Raw genomic sequence first — 19,058 nt, forward strand, 5'->3', positions numbered from 1 at the left:
GGAAGCTCTCTAAACTCTGTACTTTTAGGATTTTTATGGTAATTCTCATCATGTAGGCATGATGGATTATTAACTCAGTTTCTACCATTTTCCCTTCTCCAGAGAATGAGGGCGGGGCTGAAAGTCTGAAGCTTCTAATTATGATTGTTTTTTCTGGTATCCAGCCCGTCTCCTGTAATCCATTAAGAATTGCCTCATTAGAGTGGAAGATACTATTCATCTAGGAAATTCCAAGAGACTTAGGAGCTCTGTGTCAGATGCTCTGATCACTTAGGAAATTATAGGGATTTTAGGAGCTCTGTGTCAGAAACCAGGAGCAGAGACCAATATATATATATATTTTTTTCTTATTGCTTAACAATACATTATGGGAGTCTCAGATGAGGAAAGAAAGGGGCAGAGAGCCTATTTGAAGTAATGGCTAAGGGGCGCCTGGGTGGCTCAGTGGGTTGAGCCGCTGCCTTCAGCTCAGGTCATGATCTCGGCGTCCTGGGATCGAGTCCCGCGTCGGGCTCTCTGCTCAGCAGGGAGCCTGCTTCCCTTCCTCTCTCTCTACCTGCCTCTCCGTCTACCTGTGATTTCTCTCTGTCAAATAAATAAAATCTTTAAAAAAAATAAAAAATAAAAAAAAAAGAAGTAATGGCTAAAAACTTCCCAATTTTGAAGAGGAAAGGAACATATAAATTCATGAAGCTCAGAGAATTATAACTAGGATTAATCCTAAGGGAGCTATACCAAGACCCATTATAATTAAGCTGCTAAAACTTACAGAGAATCTTTAGAGCTGCAAAAGAAAAATGACTTGTCATGTGCAAGGGAACACTCATAAGACTGTCAGTAGATTTCTCAGACCTAATCCATAACTCCTAACATGGTGGTAGTATTTGGAGATGGAATCTTTGGGTGGTAATTAGGGTTAGACAAGGTTATGCAGGTAGAGCTGTCATGATGGCGCTAGTGACCTTATATGAAGGAACACTAGAGAGCTTTCTTGCTCTGTCTGCCATGTGAGAACACAGTGATAAGTCAGCTGTCTGCAAGCTAGGAGGAGAGCTTTCACGCAAACTGCAGTGATGGTGTCACCCTGATCTCAGACTTCTAGCCTCCAGAACTGTGCCAAATAAATTTCTGTTATTTAAGCCACCCAGTCTGTGGTCTTTTGTTACAGTATCCCAACAGACTAAGAACTTGGTTTCTGTCCACCGGTTGTCTTATGTAGCAGTTCATCTGGTGACTTTGTCAGAGATATAGATATAGATACCTTCTTCAGAATTTCGGTTTTGGATGAAATTTCTGTTTTTGAGTGCATTTATTTTAGATACTGTACAAAGTGCTTTACATATATTAATTCATATAAACCTTACTACAGCTAAAAAAAAAAAAATGAGACTTGGGATATTTATGTAATTTGCCTGAGATTATACCTTCTAATCCACAGAGCTGGGATGTTAATGAATTCTTTTAGAACCCAAAACCCTTGCTGTTAATTCCAGTGCATTTTACTACTTCTCTGTTTTCTTAGTTCTCATTTCTTTTCTCTTCAAGGCTGCTAATGCCAATTTTAAATATTCTATCAGACTTTCTTTATTGTGTCCTAAGTCAGCAGTTATCTTATGTTATAATCTGTTAGAAATCCATGTGATGCTGTGATTAGAATTGCTACCAGGATGATTTTGATTAACTTAAAGCATCAGTTGTCTCTTGACTACTATGCTTTACCAAAGACTAGGAATTCAGAAACATTTATCACTCTTTATGCTTATAATGGAGTTCATGAAGTATCTTCATGCCACAAGGAATTGGACTTGGGCCATAGATGCCAATCTTAGTACCTGTTTCCCTATTGAGTTCCACCTCTTGGGGGAAAAGGCTTAACAGATTCACAGTAGGCACCCTCCTTTGATGTCCTTGATTGAGAACAGTGCAGTGACCTCAGCACAAGTTCTGTGATCAGACTTTCACACTTGGCAACAAGGGAGGAAGGGAGAACAAAGTTCCAGACCTCAGGAGAGAGTCTCTCCTTTACCCAGATCACAAGGTTTTAGTGGCTACAATATAAATTTATTGTTTGATTTGTGCTGTAGTCTGTCTACCACAGGAGAGAAAATGATACACTCTTCAAGGCAAGTTTTTTTAACAGTATTTCCTTTGGCTGTGATATAATGATGTTTCTGAGAGTCTTTGTTTTCTGGCCTCATAATCTAGCTGATGAGGCTTCAGTTCTACCACATACATATTTCATTTTCACTCTAAAGTAGGTAGTGTCCATTTGGAGGATGCACTAATGTTAAAACTCAAGTACATACAACTTGTACAGTGAGTCACCACATTCTTTTTCAGTTCTTTACTAAAAGGATCATTTGTTTAATAGAAAAAATAATGTGCTCTGCATTTGCATGAATTTTATCATGTTTAGGGGATGTTTTTATTCTTACAGTTTTCTGATTTGATTTCTCCGAAAGATACAGATAATTTTATCCTTTATTTATAAGAAGGTTATGTACCTTGTCATCCACTCAGTTGGTGGATAAAGAAGATGAGCCTATCTGAATTCTGATCTAGTGCTTTTTAGCTGTCTTATGATTAGAACATTGCTAAACCTCTGTTTTATGACTTCTCCAATCATAGCAGTCCACAGATAAAGTTTTTAATTATCCCTCCTGCTTTCATGATCATGTCCTGATTTTAAGCATTCAGTTAACAGTACTAAAAGGCATTAGAAAATACCAGCTGCTAAGACTTTGGGTGAACATCCTCTCGCCCCATGTGATGCTCGCTCATTTCAGGATACCCCTAGCTAATTTGTCCAAGAAGGTACCACAGTAAAAGGAGGGTCCAGTTTGGCTTAGTAATCACAATGTCAGGTTCTTAGCTCTCAGATATCCTGTTGTGTCCTCAGTTAGTGTACAACAGAAGTAATCCATTTACTGTTGAAAAACCTGGTTACTTTTTTTTTGGTTGTTTATTCATTTATCAGACATTTAATACATAATGGTGAAAATGTGTTTCAGACATTTTTATTTACAAAGAACTTGCAGAGGAGATGGTTTATATTGGTAATGGTAACTAATACTTACAAAGCAAAGCTATGTACCAGGCCTTGTTCTAAATACTTTATGTATTTTTTTACCTGTCAACTGCTACAGATTCCTTGTTTTTATACTAGAAAATATATATTAAACGTGCTTAGGCTTATTGCCTCTCTGTTTAAGCAGCAAAAGAACTTACGGGAAAACGTGGTGTTATTGAAGAGTAGAACATACATTCTATTAGCAGTTTATATGATACATCCTACCTGCCAGGAATGAGAATGGTGTAATGGTACATAGTGTTTTCTAAAGAATAAGGTTAAAAGGTTAACCATGAGAGCAGATCACTTTTGTGTTTTCAGGGATGTAGAGAGATACTGATTATTTTTATTGTTAACTTTTTCCTATATAGTCTGCTTTATTCTTTACTCCCCTTTAAAAATTTTAATTTATTTAAAATTGGAAGATTTTACTGGTTTGTCCATTACACTAAGAACAAGAATGTAATTTATAAATTCTGATCTTAGGTTTAAAGATATTATTATTTAAAAATCTTTTTAGGTAACTGAATGTGAGATATTTCTGTCACTTCTGGTGAAATTTCTGGATGCAGATAAACCACAGTGGTTACGAGCTGTTGCAGTAGAATCAATACACAGACTCTGTGTGCAGCCTCAGCTCTTAAGGTAAAAACCTCAGCAATATTTTGCTAAATAGATAGGGTAATGTTTGCTAGTAGGAAGAGTTTAAATATTTATTCCCAAGTATTAGTGATTTCTAAACAAAGAAAACTGGGTATTATTTATAAATGGAGTGGTAGTGGTGTGTGTGTGTAAAACAGCTGAGCGGTGGGCAAAAAAAATAGGGGTAGTAATTGCCATCAATCCAAATTTATTGGCTAATATGGCCAAGATGATTTTTATCTTTTATAACACTAACCTCAGTCTGAACCTTTTTACTAACTTAGTAAAATCACTCAGGTGTGATGAAGTTTTAAGTACAGCATTCAGACTGATTATATGAACATTAATTGCTATAAAAAATGTTAAAAATTTTTAATATATTCAAGTATTTTCCTCAGAAACATTTAAAATTATTTTACAGATCATTTTGTCAGTCCTATGATATGAAACAGCATTCTACCAAGGTTTTTCGTGATATTGTGAATGCCCTGGGATCTTTTATACAGTCGTTGTTTCTTGTCCCTCCTACCGGAAATCCTGCTACGACAAACCAAGCTGGTAAAGACTAATTCTTATTTTGTTTTTTTATATTCTGCCATGATTTCCTGAATTCACTGTTCCCAGAGGATATTTTATGGAAATTTTGTTACTGGAGAAATTTGGATTACCTAAATGTATTGATAGTAAAGAGTTTATACTTAAAGAAAATTCAGTCTTGTTGAGGCAGCTATGTTTACTTCTTTCCAGAATATGTTTCCTTCTTTACTATACTTTCAAGTTCTCTAATTGCTTAAGAATAAGAGTTTAGATGTTTATTTTCATTTTAGAGGAATTTTCATTTTGGGGCACCTGGGTGGCTCAGTCAGTTAAGTGTCTGCCTTCAGCTCAGGCAGGGTGATCCCAGGGTGCCTCTTCTCCCTCTCCCTTTGCTCTTCCCCTTCTTCTGCTCTCTCTGTCTCTCTCAAATAACTAAAATTAAAAAAAAAAAAAAAAAAAAGGAGAGAGAGAGAAGGATCTTCATTTTGTGCCTCTCTTTAAAGAATTTGGTTCACCACCTTAGGAGGTCTGTTCATTTCTCTTTTAAAAAAATAGGTAAACTTGTTTGGCAATCAACATATGGCTTGTTTCTTTTTGCCTTCTTTGTGTTTATCTTCTACTTTCTACTGTCTGATTAATGGTTTCTTAATTCTTTATTTTCATCTCTGATAAAAAATGGTCTAACAAAAAGTATATTATAAAGTTTGTCAGTAGTTTTACTCATTAGTACCTTTCTTATAAAAAAGGAAATGGGGACGGCTGCATGGCTCAGTTGGTTAAGTGGCTGCCTTCAGCTCAGGTCATGATCCCAGCATCCTGGGATCAAGTCCCACATTGGGCTTCTTGCTCGGCGGGGAGCCTGCTTCTCCCTCTGGCTCTGCCTGCCACTCTGCCTGTGCTTGCTCGCGCTCTCTCTGTCTCTCTCAAATAAATAAAATCTTTAAATAAATAAATAAATAAATAGGAAATGGTATTCTGGGGAAATAGAGCCTCTAATAGCCAAAGCAGGGTTGATAAACTTCATTTATTCGTGTGGTATCCTTTCTTAATAGAACAAATTTTCTTTAATTAAACAGATGTCTGTGTATTATGGATTCGTAATTAACTAGTAAGTTGGTATCTTTGCTTTCTTTCCCTTGTCTAATAGGAAACAATAACTCAGGTGGCCCCGTCTCAGCACCAGCTAACTCAGGAATGTTGGGGATTGGTGGAGGTGTTACTTTGCTACCAGCATTTGAATATAGAGGAACTTGGATACCTATTCTGACTATAACAGTGCAAGGCAGTGCAAAAGCCACGTAGTAAGTAGTAGTAGCTTTATTTTGTGATGAATGATGCCATTGAGGTTATTTTATCCTAAAATTTTTCTGCATTATATTTAAAATTTTAAACCTAGTAATTCTAATGCAATTTAGAACTAATTTTCTCTTGTTCTATGTTGAGTTTTACATAGGATTGGGTTTTGTTTGTTTTCTTTTGTGCTGTTTATTGATGTGTTAGTGTTAACAGTATTGTGAAACAAAAGGTATTTTTTTTTTTTTGACAGAGATCACAAGTAGGCAGAGAAGCAGGCAGAGAGAGAGGAGGAAGCAGGCTCCCTGCTGAGCAGAGAGCCCAATGTGGGGCTCCATCCCAGGACCCTGAGATCATGACCTGAGCCGAAGGCAGAGGCTTTAACCCACTGAGCCACCCAGGCGCCCCCAAAATGTATTTTTTTTTACTTGAGGACCTAGTTAGCTTTTCTGTATGGCTTTTTGATTTAAGTATGTGATTTTGGACTTAGGTCTTTTAATGCTGACTGAGTCACCAGCAGCAAATGAATTAACCTTTTTAAAAATCTGTTTCTTCACCTATAAAATGAGAGTAGTGTTATATCTACCTTTCAGGATTCTGTAGGTGAGAAAATTTATTTTAACTGTAGCTAATTACGTTTTTAGAGTTTAACACACAGTACTTATAGTTTAATTAACTTAAGGTGTTTAATGGAGTCCATATGTGTTATTTTTATTGTCATTAAGCCAAATTTTATCTAAAACTGGAATTTATATACTAGTTCTAATAAAATAGCACTGAAATACTGAGATAAGAAAGCGTGAGCTTTGTTTTAGGTTGTGGTATTTATAAAAATCAGCATAAATCACCTTTTTGTCTTTACTAGCATTTAAGGTCTTTACCATAGAATGGGGATTAGAGTTTGGGATTATTTTCTTTGTTTCAGGTGCTTTTTCTCAGTAGATCATTTCTTCATTGAGAATAGAGAATAGAGATTTGTCTGAAAAAAATGCTTAGTACTCACAGGCTAAAAGTCTGTGGCTCTAAAAGTCTCATTTGCTTGGCAATGATTAAACCCATAAACTTTACCTCTTTGTTTGAGCTTAGATCTCTTGATCAGTAATATAAATATATCTTTACTGATTCTCTAAATTTTAAAATCCTTGGAGCTCACATTCTAGGGGTTAAATTGATAGGCTTTAGAGTGAGACTTGGGTTAAGAACTGTTGATGGATAACTGTGTCACCTTAGTCCTTAGTTGTATCATCTGTATCTTTTAGGGGTTTGTGAAAAGTTAAACAAGACAACATATATCAAAAAGCCCCTAGAGTCCCAGGCCAAGAGTTATTGTGCAACAAATGGTAGCTGTTTGTAGGTGTTGTTATTGTTTATTCTGAGTTTTGCATTTCTTTACAAATTACCTACCTCCAGTCTTGATTATGATTCAGCAACTTTTAGAATTTGAGTCTGGAAGTCTTTTATTAACTTATTGTAATCTTTAGTGATTTCAATTTTTTTTTTGAGATGTAATCCACACACCATAAAATTCGCCCTTTACATTATACATTTTATGGTTTTACTGTATTCAAAAGCTATGTAACAGTAACCATCTTGAATTCCAGGACTTTTTCATCATCCCAGAAAGAAACCCATATTCATTCTCTAGTCTCTCTTTCCCATTCCCCTAGCAACCACTAATCTGTTTTGCATTTCTACTGATTTCCCTATTCTGGATCTTTCATATAAATGTAATCACACAATAAATACTCTTTTATTCAGTCTTCTTTCAGCATGTTTTGAAGGTTCACCTGTATTGTAGGATATATCAGTACTTCATTTCTTTTTATGGCTAAATAATATTCAGATTTATGAATGTACTGTATTTTGCTTATCCATCCACTGATGGGTATATTTGGACTGCTTCCACTTTTTGGTTTTTAGAGATAACGCTGCTGTGAGCATTTGTGTACAACTTTTTGCTTAGACATATGTTTTCATTTCTCATAGATGTATATACCTAGGAGTAGAATTACTGAGTCACATATTACTGTGTTTAACTTTCTGAATAACTGCCAAACTATTTTCCCAATTGACTCTATCATTTTATATTCCCACCAACAATATATAGGGGTTCAGATTTCTCCACATCCTCAGCAGCACTTGTTACTGTCTTTTGATTATTGTTACAGTCTTCTGATTTTAGCCATCCTAGTGGACATTAAATGTTACCTTACCATATTTTCAGTTTGCATTTCTCTAAATACCAGTGACATTGAATATCTATCTCATTCACATACTTTTTGGCCATTTATATATCATCATGGGAGAAATGTCGTTTCAGATCCTTTGCTCCTTTTTTTAATTGGGTTGTCTTTTTATTATTTAGTATATATTCCTGGATCTTTAGCCCCTTATCAGATACATGATTTGCAAAAATTTTCTATTCTGTGGATTGTCTTTCATTTTCTTAATAATGGCCTTTAAAGCACAATAGTTTTTAATATTGATGAACTCAGTTTATTTGTTTTTTCCTTTGTTGCTTGTTCTTTTGGTATCCTGTCTAACAAATCATTACCTAATGTGAGGTCATGAATACTCTAATTCTAAGAGTATTAGTTTTAGCCTCTATATTTAGGTCATTGATTAATTTTGAGTTAATTTTTGTATATGGTACCAGGTAAAGATCTACCATCAATCATTTACATATGAATATTCAGTTGTTCCAGTACTACCAGTTCTTTTTCCATTGAATTATTGCGACAGATTTAAATTTTAAGGAATTTAAAACCATAATTTCTTATTTGCTGTGATTTAAGACAAAAGATTTGTTACCTTTCTTTTTGAAAGCTTGTTCTAACTATGGAGTAGAAAATGCTCTATAATTTGACTTTGGGGGCACCTGGGTGGCTCAGTCGTTAAGTGTCTGCCTTTGGCTCAGGTCATGATCCCGGGGTCCTGGGATCAAGCCCCACATCTGGCTCCCTGCTCCATGAGAAGCCTGCTTCTCCCTCTTCAACTCCCCCTGCTTGTGTTCCCTCTCTCGCTGTGTCTCTCTCTGTCAAATAAATAAAAATAAAAAATCATTAAAAATATTTTGACTTGGGGCACCTGGGTGGCTCAGTGGGTCAAAGCCTCTGCCTTTGGCTCAGGTCATGATCCCGGGGTCCTGGGATTGAGCCCTGCGTCGGGCTCTCTGCTCAGCGGGGAGCCTGCTTCCTCCTCTCTCTCTCTGCTTGCCTCTCTGCTTACTTGTGATCTCTCTCTCTCTCAAATAAATAAATAAAATCTTTAAAAAAAATTTTTTTTTGACTTTGACATATTGATGCTCTGAGTATTATTCTTACTCTGTTGGTAGCTTGTGTCTGAGATGATAGCTAAGCTGGATATCTCACAGTAATACTTTCTCATTGTGAAAATATCTTCCTGTTTATAAGATTGATTTGGTTTTGTAGTACCTTATTTTGAAAGCACCTGAATTAGTTTGAGAAGACTTATAATCCATTTAATCTTACTCTATTTTATATGTAAGACTTAATTTCTCGAATTAAATTTCTTTAATTAAAATACTGGCACATTGAGGGGGAGGGACAAAAAGTAAATTGATAAAATAATTAGTTATGGCAGTGGTCAGGCCTTAATTATTCTAATCACTTTCTTAGAATACTGAGAAAGGATCCCTCCAAATGAAACACTCATTAATTCTATTCATGTTTTCTATTCTGTTGCTCTTACTTTCTATGGACTACAAACACTTGTATATATATTTTCATCATCATGGCTTTTAATTAATGTTCTGATTTTTTCTTAATTTCAGCCTGGAGATGTTGGACAAAGTTGAGCCCCCAACTATACCAGAAGGTTATGCTATGTCTGTGGCATTCCATTGTTTGCTTGACCTTGTACGTGGAATTACTAGTATGATTGAAGGAGAGTTAGGAGAGGTTGAAACAGAATGTCAGACTACTACTGAAGCAGCTTCTTCACCAACACAATCATCAGAACAGCAAGAATTACAGTCAACATCAGACCAGATGGATAAAGAAAAAGGTATATTGATATCTGTATTTTTAATTTTTATTTTGAAATAATTTGAATTTACAGAAAAGTTGCAGAAATACTCAAGTTCCCAAACATCCCTTCACTCTGATTTCCCAGTTGTTAACACTACCCTATTTGTGTTATCGTTCTGTTTATGTATGTCACTATACTTTTCTGCTGAACTATTTGAGAATAAGTTGCAGACCTGATATCCTTAATATTTTCGTGTTTTCTTAAAAATAAGAACAGTTTCCTAATAAAACTACAGTATAGTCCCATCATAAATTTAACATCAGCTCAGTATTATCTTATCCCAGACCTCATTCAAATTTTGCCAGTTGCCCCAGTAATGTCTTTGGTGTTTTGGGATCACATGTTGAATTTAGTTCCATGTTGCTATACTATCCTTTAATCTAGAAACTTCATTAGATTTTTCTTGTCTTATATGATCTTGACATTTTTGAAGAGTAGTCAAAACAGGCTAGTCAGTTTAGGTTTGTCTTTTTTTTCCTTATAATTAGATTCAATTTACTAATTTTTGCTAGGGCTACCACAGAAATACTGCTATGTTAAACCTAGTCTATAAACACAGCAAGAGCATACAGTTATCAGTATGTCTCATTATTGGTAATGTTAACTTTTATCATTTGGTTAACATGATGTCTGGCTGGTTTCTTTGGTGTAAGATTAATTATGAACTTTTTGTGGAGAAATATTTTGAGGCTTCTGTAAAAGAGAGCTTTCCCTTTTCACCCATTTATTTAGTTTTTTAATTTACTCATTTATATTAGTATGGATTCTTAGATTTCTATTTTATTTGAAAGGTTACAGTGTGATGTGATTATAAATTATTTGGTTTAACACTCAGATTGTCCCTGATAATGGCCAGTGGGACCCCTTTCAAACTGGCCACTGTGTCCTTTTATCATTTTCTGAGCACAATTCACTATCTGACACAATATAACGTTCTAAGCTCATCTTGGATCTTTCTTGCCAAGCCCAGGAATCAGTTATTTTTCTAAGGAGCCCTTGCTCTTTTTAGTTTAGTATTTAGAAATGAACACATGGGCACTACTGTGCTTCTTACTACTTGAAAAGGAAATACACACACACACCTCTTTACATTTTTAAAAAATGTTTGTCTAAAAATGCCTAACTGAGGTTTCTTCCAGTTCTGGTTTAATACCACAAGGCTTATTTTTTTATCTTTCCATGTTTTCAATTACCTTTTCCAGAAGTGAGACACGTGGTCCCAGTTTATTCACTGGATTTACTCATTTGCTCGATGCCCAGTGTATAGAAATCAGTCTCCTGGCTGAATAGCTTGTTAACACTGCCTTTCTTCGAGCTGGTCACAGAGGCTGGAAATTTGGCCCAGTGAAGGGAATGGAATAGGAATTGGTATTACACACACACACACACACACCCCAGTTAACTTGTGTACTGAAGGATCCTACCATTGATATTTTAAAACAACTTAGTTTAAAGACTTCTTGAATTCTGAAATTGGTGTGGTTTTTAAGTTTTCATTTTTTCAAATGTATTTTAACTATTAGAACTTTAGTATTTAATAATCAAGTTGATAGAATATGTAATTTATTGCCAAATGACTAGGGTGGTTTTAGAATGATATATTGTCAAATACTCTGCTATCTATAATGATCACGAAGTGTTGTATGTTTTTGTCCTTTAAGTTAGTAGAGCTGTTTGGGAAGAAATGGTAAATGCCTGCTGGTGTGGTTTACTTGCTGCTCTCTCACTCCTCCTTGATGCCAGGTATTCAGTCTTTATAATTTTTTTTATTGCATGTGGCAGTTAATAAGAAATAAACATTAAAATAGATACTTAAATTGGTCCTTATTGTTTTTTAATATTAATTTTTCTTATCTTTTTCATAGTTTTATATATATTGAACATTATTATTATTTTTTTTAATCAACATATAATGTATTATTTGCTTCAGGGGTACAGGTCTGTGAATCAGCAGTTTTACACAATTCACAGCACTCACCATGACACATAACCCTCCCCAATATGCATAACCCGGCTACCCTATCAATTCTCCTCCACCCCGCCTCAGCAACCCTCAGTTTGTTTCCTGAGATTAAGAGTCTCTTATGGTTTTTCTCCCTCCGCGTTCCCATCTTGTTTCATTTTTTCCCCTCCCTGCCCCCCACAGCCCCCCGCCCTGCCTCTCAAATTCCTCATATCAGAGAGATAGAACATTAATCTTTTTGGCCACCTCCCTCTCCTTCATCCTATTCTTGCCCTGCTCCCCCGCAGAATAGTTGTCATGATGTTTTAATGGAAAATACAGTCCAAAAAAAAAAAAAAAAAAAAAGAAAGAAAATACAGTCCTAAAATTACAGAGTGCCTTTGTCACTTCAAGCCTTTCTACTACTTTTGCAGTGATGATAATTATCAGTTACTTTGATTTTTTTTTTTCCATAATGACAGGATTTGCTGATTTTAAAATGCTTGATATTTTGGGGAACCTGGGTGGCTCAGTCAGTTAAACATCTGCCCTTGGCTCAGGTCATGATCTCTAGGTGTTGGGATGGAGCCCTGCATTAGGCTTCCTGCTCAGCAGGGTGTCTGCTTCTCCCTCTGCCCTTTCCCATGGCTGGCTCATCTTTCTCTCTCTCAAATACATAAATAAATAAAAATCTTTAAGAAAAATGCTTGATGTTTTAGGTTAAATCTTTTGAGTATGTGACCATTTTCTTCAATAATGATATATGTATTATATACTGCTTTTACCCAGTTCAGATTTTCAGGCATTATGTTCATTAGTTAAAATTCCTTCTTAAGTAAATTGATGTTCATAATACTTTTGTATAGATTTTCTTAAAACTTACTGAATACCTAATTCCATGTCATATCTGCAGTATTATTAAACATAAATTAATCCTGTTAAATAAAATACTTTTATCTTTTCAGCACAGATGAAGCTGCCACTGAGAATATTTTAAAAGCTGAATTGACTATGGCTGCGCTTTGTGGAAGATTGGGCCTTGTAACTTCAAGAGATGCCTTTATAACTGCGATATGCAAAGGTTCCTTGCCTCCCCATTATGCTCTTACAGTACTGAATACCACCACTGCAGCCACACTTTCCAACAAATGTAAGACTTTAGCTTATTCACAGTTTTTTCCATCTAGTGGAGTGACATGGTATAGAGAAAATATTATAGAAATTCTGAGTTCAGGCCTCTGCTGTTTCATTCACTGACTCTGACCTTGGCGAGGAAGTTATGATGTGGAGCTTCAGTTATTTCCATCTCTTCAAAACAATGGGGGTGCAGGGAGAATAATACAATTTTAATACAATTTTAAACATTTTATTTTGTATTTAAAATTGTATTAAATTGTATTTTAAAAATACAATTAAAAATTGGCCTTAACTTTAATTAGAAAAGATTACTGGGAATGCATTTTAAAATACTTAATGTGTCCTAATTCTGTTTTGCTTGTGAAGAAGTCTGCCAAAGTTTTACAATTTTAAAAAGCTATATAGAGGGCGCCTGGGTGGCTCAATGAGTTGAGCCGCTGCCTTCTGCTCAGGTCATGATCTCGGGGTCCTGGGATCGAGTCCCGCATCGGGCTCTCTGCTCAGCAGGGAGCCTGCTTCCCTCTCTCTCTCTGGCTGCCTCTCTCTCTGTCTACTTGTGATCTCTCTCTGTCAAATAAATAAAATAAAATCTTAAAAAAAAAAAAAAGATAGATAACTCTTAAAAAAAATAAAAATAAAATAAAAATAAAAAGCTATATAGAAAATTACTTAAAATTTGTTTAACTTATCTTGGTTTTTGTAACACCTGAGTTTTTAAAAGGTTTGTATATAGGTAACTACATAAGTGTCATAGTTGCACTTAGTTTAATAAAATTAATGTTTTAAAGTATATCATTACTGGAGCACCTGGGTGGCTCAGATGGTTAATGTCTGCCTTTGACTTGGGTTGTGATCTCGGGGTCCTGGGATTGAGCCCTGTGTTGGCTTCCTGTTCAGTGGGGAGTCTGCTTCTCGCTCTCCCTCTACCTGCCTCCCTCCCCCTGCAACTGTTATGCACTCTCTCTCTCTCTCAAATGAACAATGAAATGGGGTGCCTGGGTGGCTCAGTTGTTAAGCATCTGCCTTCGGCTCTGATCATGATCCCAGGGTCCTGGGATAGAGTCCCACGTCAGGCTCCCTGCTCAGCGGGAAGCCTCCTCCCTCTCCCACTCCCCTTGCTTGTGTTCCCTCTCTCTGACAAATAAATTTTTTTAAAAATCTATAAAAAAACAAAACAAAACAAAGTAAAATATAACATTACTTTGAATGTTGTGTGAGAAGTTTATCTTAATTATTTAAGCTTTCCTTTGTGTTCTAGCATATTCCATTCAGGGTCAAAGTGTTATGATGATAAGTCCATCAAGTGAATCTCATCAACAAGTTGTGGCAGTGGGTCAGCCTCTGGCTGTCCAGCCTCAAGGAACAGTAATGGTAAATATTTTTCTTATCTTGGTTACCAACTAACTATCCAGCACACCTTTTGTACCTTTCTTTTTATGTTTGCCAAATTTTATCATTATAGTTACTTACTTTTATTTACCTGGATGATTGATACCTTCAGAAGACATTAGCAGTTGACATTATCATAAGCAGTTGTGATAACACAACTTTTTTTTCTCCTAAAAAGTAATTCATTTCAATCATCTTTTTAATAGTAACTGTCACAGAAAATTAGCTCCAGCCAAGGATCATGCCTATAATATATATCTTACAGGTATATTCTGAAATAATGTAATTAGGATAAAAGTAGTTTACATGGTTTCCTTCTAATATAGAACAACTCTGGGGCATTTGAGTTCTACAAAATGTTAATTCAAAGGAATCAGAAAAAAAGGAAAGTGTAAAACCATGATCTGCCATTTCTTCTTGTGGTACTCTTAAAACATAGTATTTTCCAGTGAAGACCATAGTAAGGACCAAATTAAAAGAAATATATTCTCCATGATGATGATAATGATGATGATGGCAGCTGATATTTATTGAATTTTGTTTTATCTGATTTAATACCCTCAGCTCTTTTCTTTCTAAAGAAATGAAATGATAGGTAGAGAGGTTAATTTAACTAAGGTTATGGTAGTTCCATAACATGAACTCAGCCAGTATTAATCCAGGCCAATGTCAAACTGTCCTTTATGCAGTCTTTCTTAATATTTGTTTACAGATTGATTTTCAGAATAATAATGTAGACCAATATGATATGATTCCTGTTTATCTATACCTCTTTAATACCTCTTTTTAAAGTAAAATCTGTAAGCTTTTATAGTATTTGTTAAAACTCCTTACTTGACCTTCTCCATCTGGAATCTCTTATGAGACATTCTAATACATATATATATATATATGATGACACAACTTTTAAGCAAATTAATTTGTTCTTTAAAATCCATCCAAACCCATTTTCTTATTAATATTTTTGGTTTTTTATTTCAAAAAATATTTGAATATGATAATGCTGCTTTACAAGAATGTACAACAGTATTTACAAATATATCTTTTAAAAAATATATATAGCTCACTTCCAAAAATATCCAGTGTATGAGGACTTTACTTAACTTGGCACACTGCCATGGAGCTGTTCTTGGAACATCATGGCAACTTGTCTTGGCAACTCTACAGGTATGTTGTAGGCTCTGGGTCAGAGGTCAGTGTTGTTTTTATAGCTGAGTGCTAACAAATGAAGCAATGCCTTCTGGTGCTTTGAGCAGGCCTAAAGACTAGGCAGTAAGTTTGAAGAAGAAAAAGTTAGAAAGGAATAAAGATGTGGCTTCTATTGTACAAAGTGATGGAATTCTTCTCTCAATGGCCTAAGTTCTATATCCTATCCTTGGTGTCAGAAGTATTTTATATAAATAGTAATTACTAACTTAAATTTAGTTATTGGGGGTGCCTGGGTGGCTCAGTCAGTTAAGCAGCTGCCTTCAGTTCAGGTCATGATCTCAAGAGTCCTGGGATTGAGTCCTGAATTGGGCTCCCTGCTCAGCGGGGAGTCTGCTTCTCCCTCTCCCTCTCTCTGCCACTCCCTCTGCTTGTGCTCTCTGTCTGTCTTTGTCAAATAAATAAAATCTTTAAAAACAAATTTAGTTATTGGAAACTTACTAATTTTAGTTATTTGAAGTTACTACTGATTTTTTAAAAATTTCAGTTACTAGAATTTTTATAATTTTTATACATTTCTTTATTTTTTTTTCCTTTAATTTTACAGCATCTTGTGTGGATTCTGGGATTAAAGCCTAGTAGTGGTGGTGCCTTGAAACCTGGGAGAGCTGTAGAAGGACCCAGTACAGTAAGCTCTAGTTGGTTTTACTCAATTTGTGCTTCCTGAAATGTTCATATGTTACATTTAATTGTGTTCTTCTCTTAGGTTCTAACAACAGCAGTGATGACAGATTTACCAGTGATTTCCAATATACTTTCAAGATTGTTTGAAAGCTCACAGTAAGAATCAGTTTTTAAAATTGATAGAAATATTATTAGTGTATATTTTAGATCAGAATGTTTTATTTCTTCATTTTCATTATAGGTATCTTGATGACGTATCATTGCATCATTTAATAAATGCACTTTGCTCCTTATCCCTAGAAGCAATGGATATGGCCTATGGAAATAATAAGGTGTGATATTCTATCTTTCTGTTTTAAATATGGTACATTATTGAGTTAAATAAGGAGTACACTCATTATGATCTTAGTATTTTAGTAATGGGACTAATGCTTATCCTGCAGGCTCTCTCAATTCTCTTGAGTATTTACCATTTATGGTGGTTATTTGTTGAAGGGGGAGTGAAGAGGACTATCCGGTTTGTGATTTGCCTAATATATATTAATAATTTTAAACTGTTTCTGTTTCTCTTGGGTACTGAGTATTTTATGAAACATTTTGATAAAGAATAAAGGCAGTATCACATTTATAAATGAGTTCCATAAAATGTCATAATAATATTTGTAATTATAATTTATGATTGGGGCAATACAAGATTTAAATCAAGCAATATATATATGTCTCAGTTTCTCTTGCCTTCGTTGGGATGGAAAATAAGGAGCTAATCATTTCTTTCTAAAGGTAATGATTCTCCCTACCTTGAAAATTAATTTTTTGCTTTGCTCATTAACTGAATGAATAGAACAGTACTTTTGAATATTGACATTCAAGAATATTTCTTTCTGTACTCAAAATATAATTTCTATTATACTTAGAAAGCACAGGAATATATGGATTTATTTATATTTTAGAAATTATTTAAAATAAAATACTTTCTGTGTTTTAAAATAAGTATAGTGTGACCATTTACAAATAAATAAAGATACCCAGAACATGATTAAAAAGCAGAGGATGCAGCTTTATAACTTGTTTAACATATACCTGTAAGATCCAAAATTATATTGTCTGCCTAGACCTAAAGTATAATTATTTATACTGTGGCTTTTCATCTGTAAGACTGATGTAAAGATGAACCACACTAAGGTTTCATTAGGGAGAAGTTTTGTATACTATAGCACATAGCTAGAGAATTACATAAGCCTGTAGGTGTTTGAAAATGTGCATTATAGTTGACTCCAAATTAAGGCAAGAGCAATACAAAATATAATGAAGTAATCAATTTCTTGATACCTTTAATAATCCTGTATCTTTAAGATTAACTCTTAACACACAAATATATTTTTAATAGAGTACCTGAAGGAACTCTGAGCAAGTTTCTGTGGTAATGTCTTGAGAATTTACATATTCACTCAGTAACCATACTATGTTTACTCTATGTACATGATACTCTTCTAGGAAATACAAAGGAAATACAAGATTTTTTACTTTCAAATAGCATGTAAACTACTTGGCTCATGGTTAAGTGGTAGTTGAAGTGGTATAAGAGTTAAAGTTACAGATCTGTGAGACTTATTTTCTGAATCCTTAGTGTCCTCTTATGGAAGATGTTTTTACTGCATATTTTGACTAAAAGAACTAAGATTAATCAAGATGAATGAATTTGTGATTGGAGTTGGGTATTGAAGGAATGGCAAAATTTAGAAAAGGGCAATATTGTGGAAATCAAAAAAGAAATGTTACAAGAAATCAAGAAGAATGAGGATTGAGAAGAAATAGGAAATTTGATTATTATTAGTTTATAGTTAACCTGGAAAAATATAATTTAAAGAGAGTGGTAGGAGCAGATGTGATATTTCAGGGAGGCTTAGAGGGAGCAGTTGTTGAAAACATGGATACACTGGAATGGGTATTATATTCCTGAGAATGTGTTCTTATTTCTCTATTATATGATTTGATTTTGTAAAGAGAAGTGGTAAATGAGGAACAGAAATAAAAGTTTATAAAAATAATTCAAGTATAATAAATTTTTAAATGGAAGCATAAAACAGTATATTATTCACTTGTACTTTTTTTTTTTAAAGATTTTATTTATTTATTTGACAGAGATTACAAGTAGGCAGAGAGGCAGGCAGAGAGAGGAGGAAGCATGCTCTCTGCTCAGCAGAGAGCCCGATGCAGGGCTTGATCCCAGGACCCTGGGATCATGACCTGAGCCGAAGGCAGAGGCTTTAACCCACTGAGCCACCCAGGCGCCCCTCACTTGCGCTTTTTAAAAAAGTTATTGTAAAATATTCAGATGTTGAAATAAACTTGTATAATTTTTTTCATTGTTAAAAATACTTTATCAGTGTTAGCTCTTCTGAGTTAAATATTCTAGGGACTAAAGATTTATATATCAATGTCCTTTATTGTGGCTTTAGAGTGACCAATCATTTCATTTTTGGTCCTCACTTCAGGAATTTGTGCCATTGTGTTGAGGAAGTAGCTTATGGTAAAGTTTTCAAATGGGTTGATGATACTTGTGCAGACATATTACCAAACTCAGTATAACAATGACAAAAATAAAAAAGCAGCTGCTGTTTGTAGTTTACTGTAGATCAGGCACTTACTTATTTAATCATTTAAAACAACTCGGTGAGGTTTGGTGGTAGTATCCTCTTTTTCACAGATGAAATATGAAAATAGAGAACTTAACTAATTTATCTGGGATCACCTATTTGGTAAATGTTAGAGCTTGGATTTGAACCCACATCTGTATCATTCTAGAGCTTTATTCTTAACCAGTAGTGGCTTTAACTTTTTTGTGCTGTAGAGTTTTTTTGATTACGCATCTGCCTTTGGCTCAGGTTATAATCCTGGGGTCCTGGGATCGAGCCCTGCATTAGGCTCCCTGCTCAGCAGGAGAGTCTGCTTCTCCCTCTCCCTCTGCCTCTGGTTGTGTGCTTTCTTTCTCTCTCTCTATTGCTCACTCAAATAAAAAAATAAAATCTTAAAAAAAAAAAGTCTGCTGTTGAGTTTTTAAAAATACAGACACCAGGACTACATCCTAGGCTTCCTGAAAAGAATCTTTGCTATGAAGTGTGGATGTCTGTACATTCTTTTAAATGACACACTATTCTTATATATATC

General features: G+C 34.8%; 1 protein-coding gene across 4 annotated transcripts in view; it reads left to right on the top strand.

The window, feature by feature from the left end:
• MON2 (MON2 homolog, regulator of endosome-to-Golgi trafficking) overlaps window positions 1–19,058 on the top strand; it is a 118,197-nt gene that overhangs the window by 42,732 nt on the left and 56,407 nt on the right. For all 4 annotated transcript variants that reach the window (XM_059403601.1, XM_059403602.1, XM_059403603.1 and 1 more), the window contains 11 exons: window positions 3,591–3,715; window positions 4,134–4,270; window positions 5,397–5,550; window positions 9,336–9,568; window positions 11,254–11,335; window positions 12,500–12,684; window positions 13,930–14,042; window positions 15,123–15,227; window positions 15,814–15,894; window positions 15,973–16,046; window positions 16,132–16,222. In XM_059403601.1, coding sequence (XP_059259584.1) covers window positions 3,591–3,715; window positions 4,134–4,270; window positions 5,397–5,550; window positions 9,336–9,568; window positions 11,254–11,335; window positions 12,500–12,684; window positions 13,930–14,042; window positions 15,123–15,227; window positions 15,814–15,894; window positions 15,973–16,046; window positions 16,132–16,222 — 1,380 coding nt within the window. The remainder of the gene's footprint in view (window positions 1–3,590; window positions 3,716–4,133; window positions 4,271–5,396; window positions 5,551–9,335; window positions 9,569–11,253; window positions 11,336–12,499; window positions 12,685–13,929; window positions 14,043–15,122; window positions 15,228–15,813; window positions 15,895–15,972; window positions 16,047–16,131; window positions 16,223–19,058) is intronic.

The sequence above is a fragment of the Mustela nigripes genome, chromosome 6, assembly GCF_022355385.1.
Source record: "Mustela nigripes isolate SB6536 chromosome 6, MUSNIG.SB6536, whole genome shotgun sequence".
Lineage (NCBI taxonomy): Eukaryota > Metazoa > Chordata > Mammalia > Carnivora > Mustelidae > Mustela > Mustela nigripes.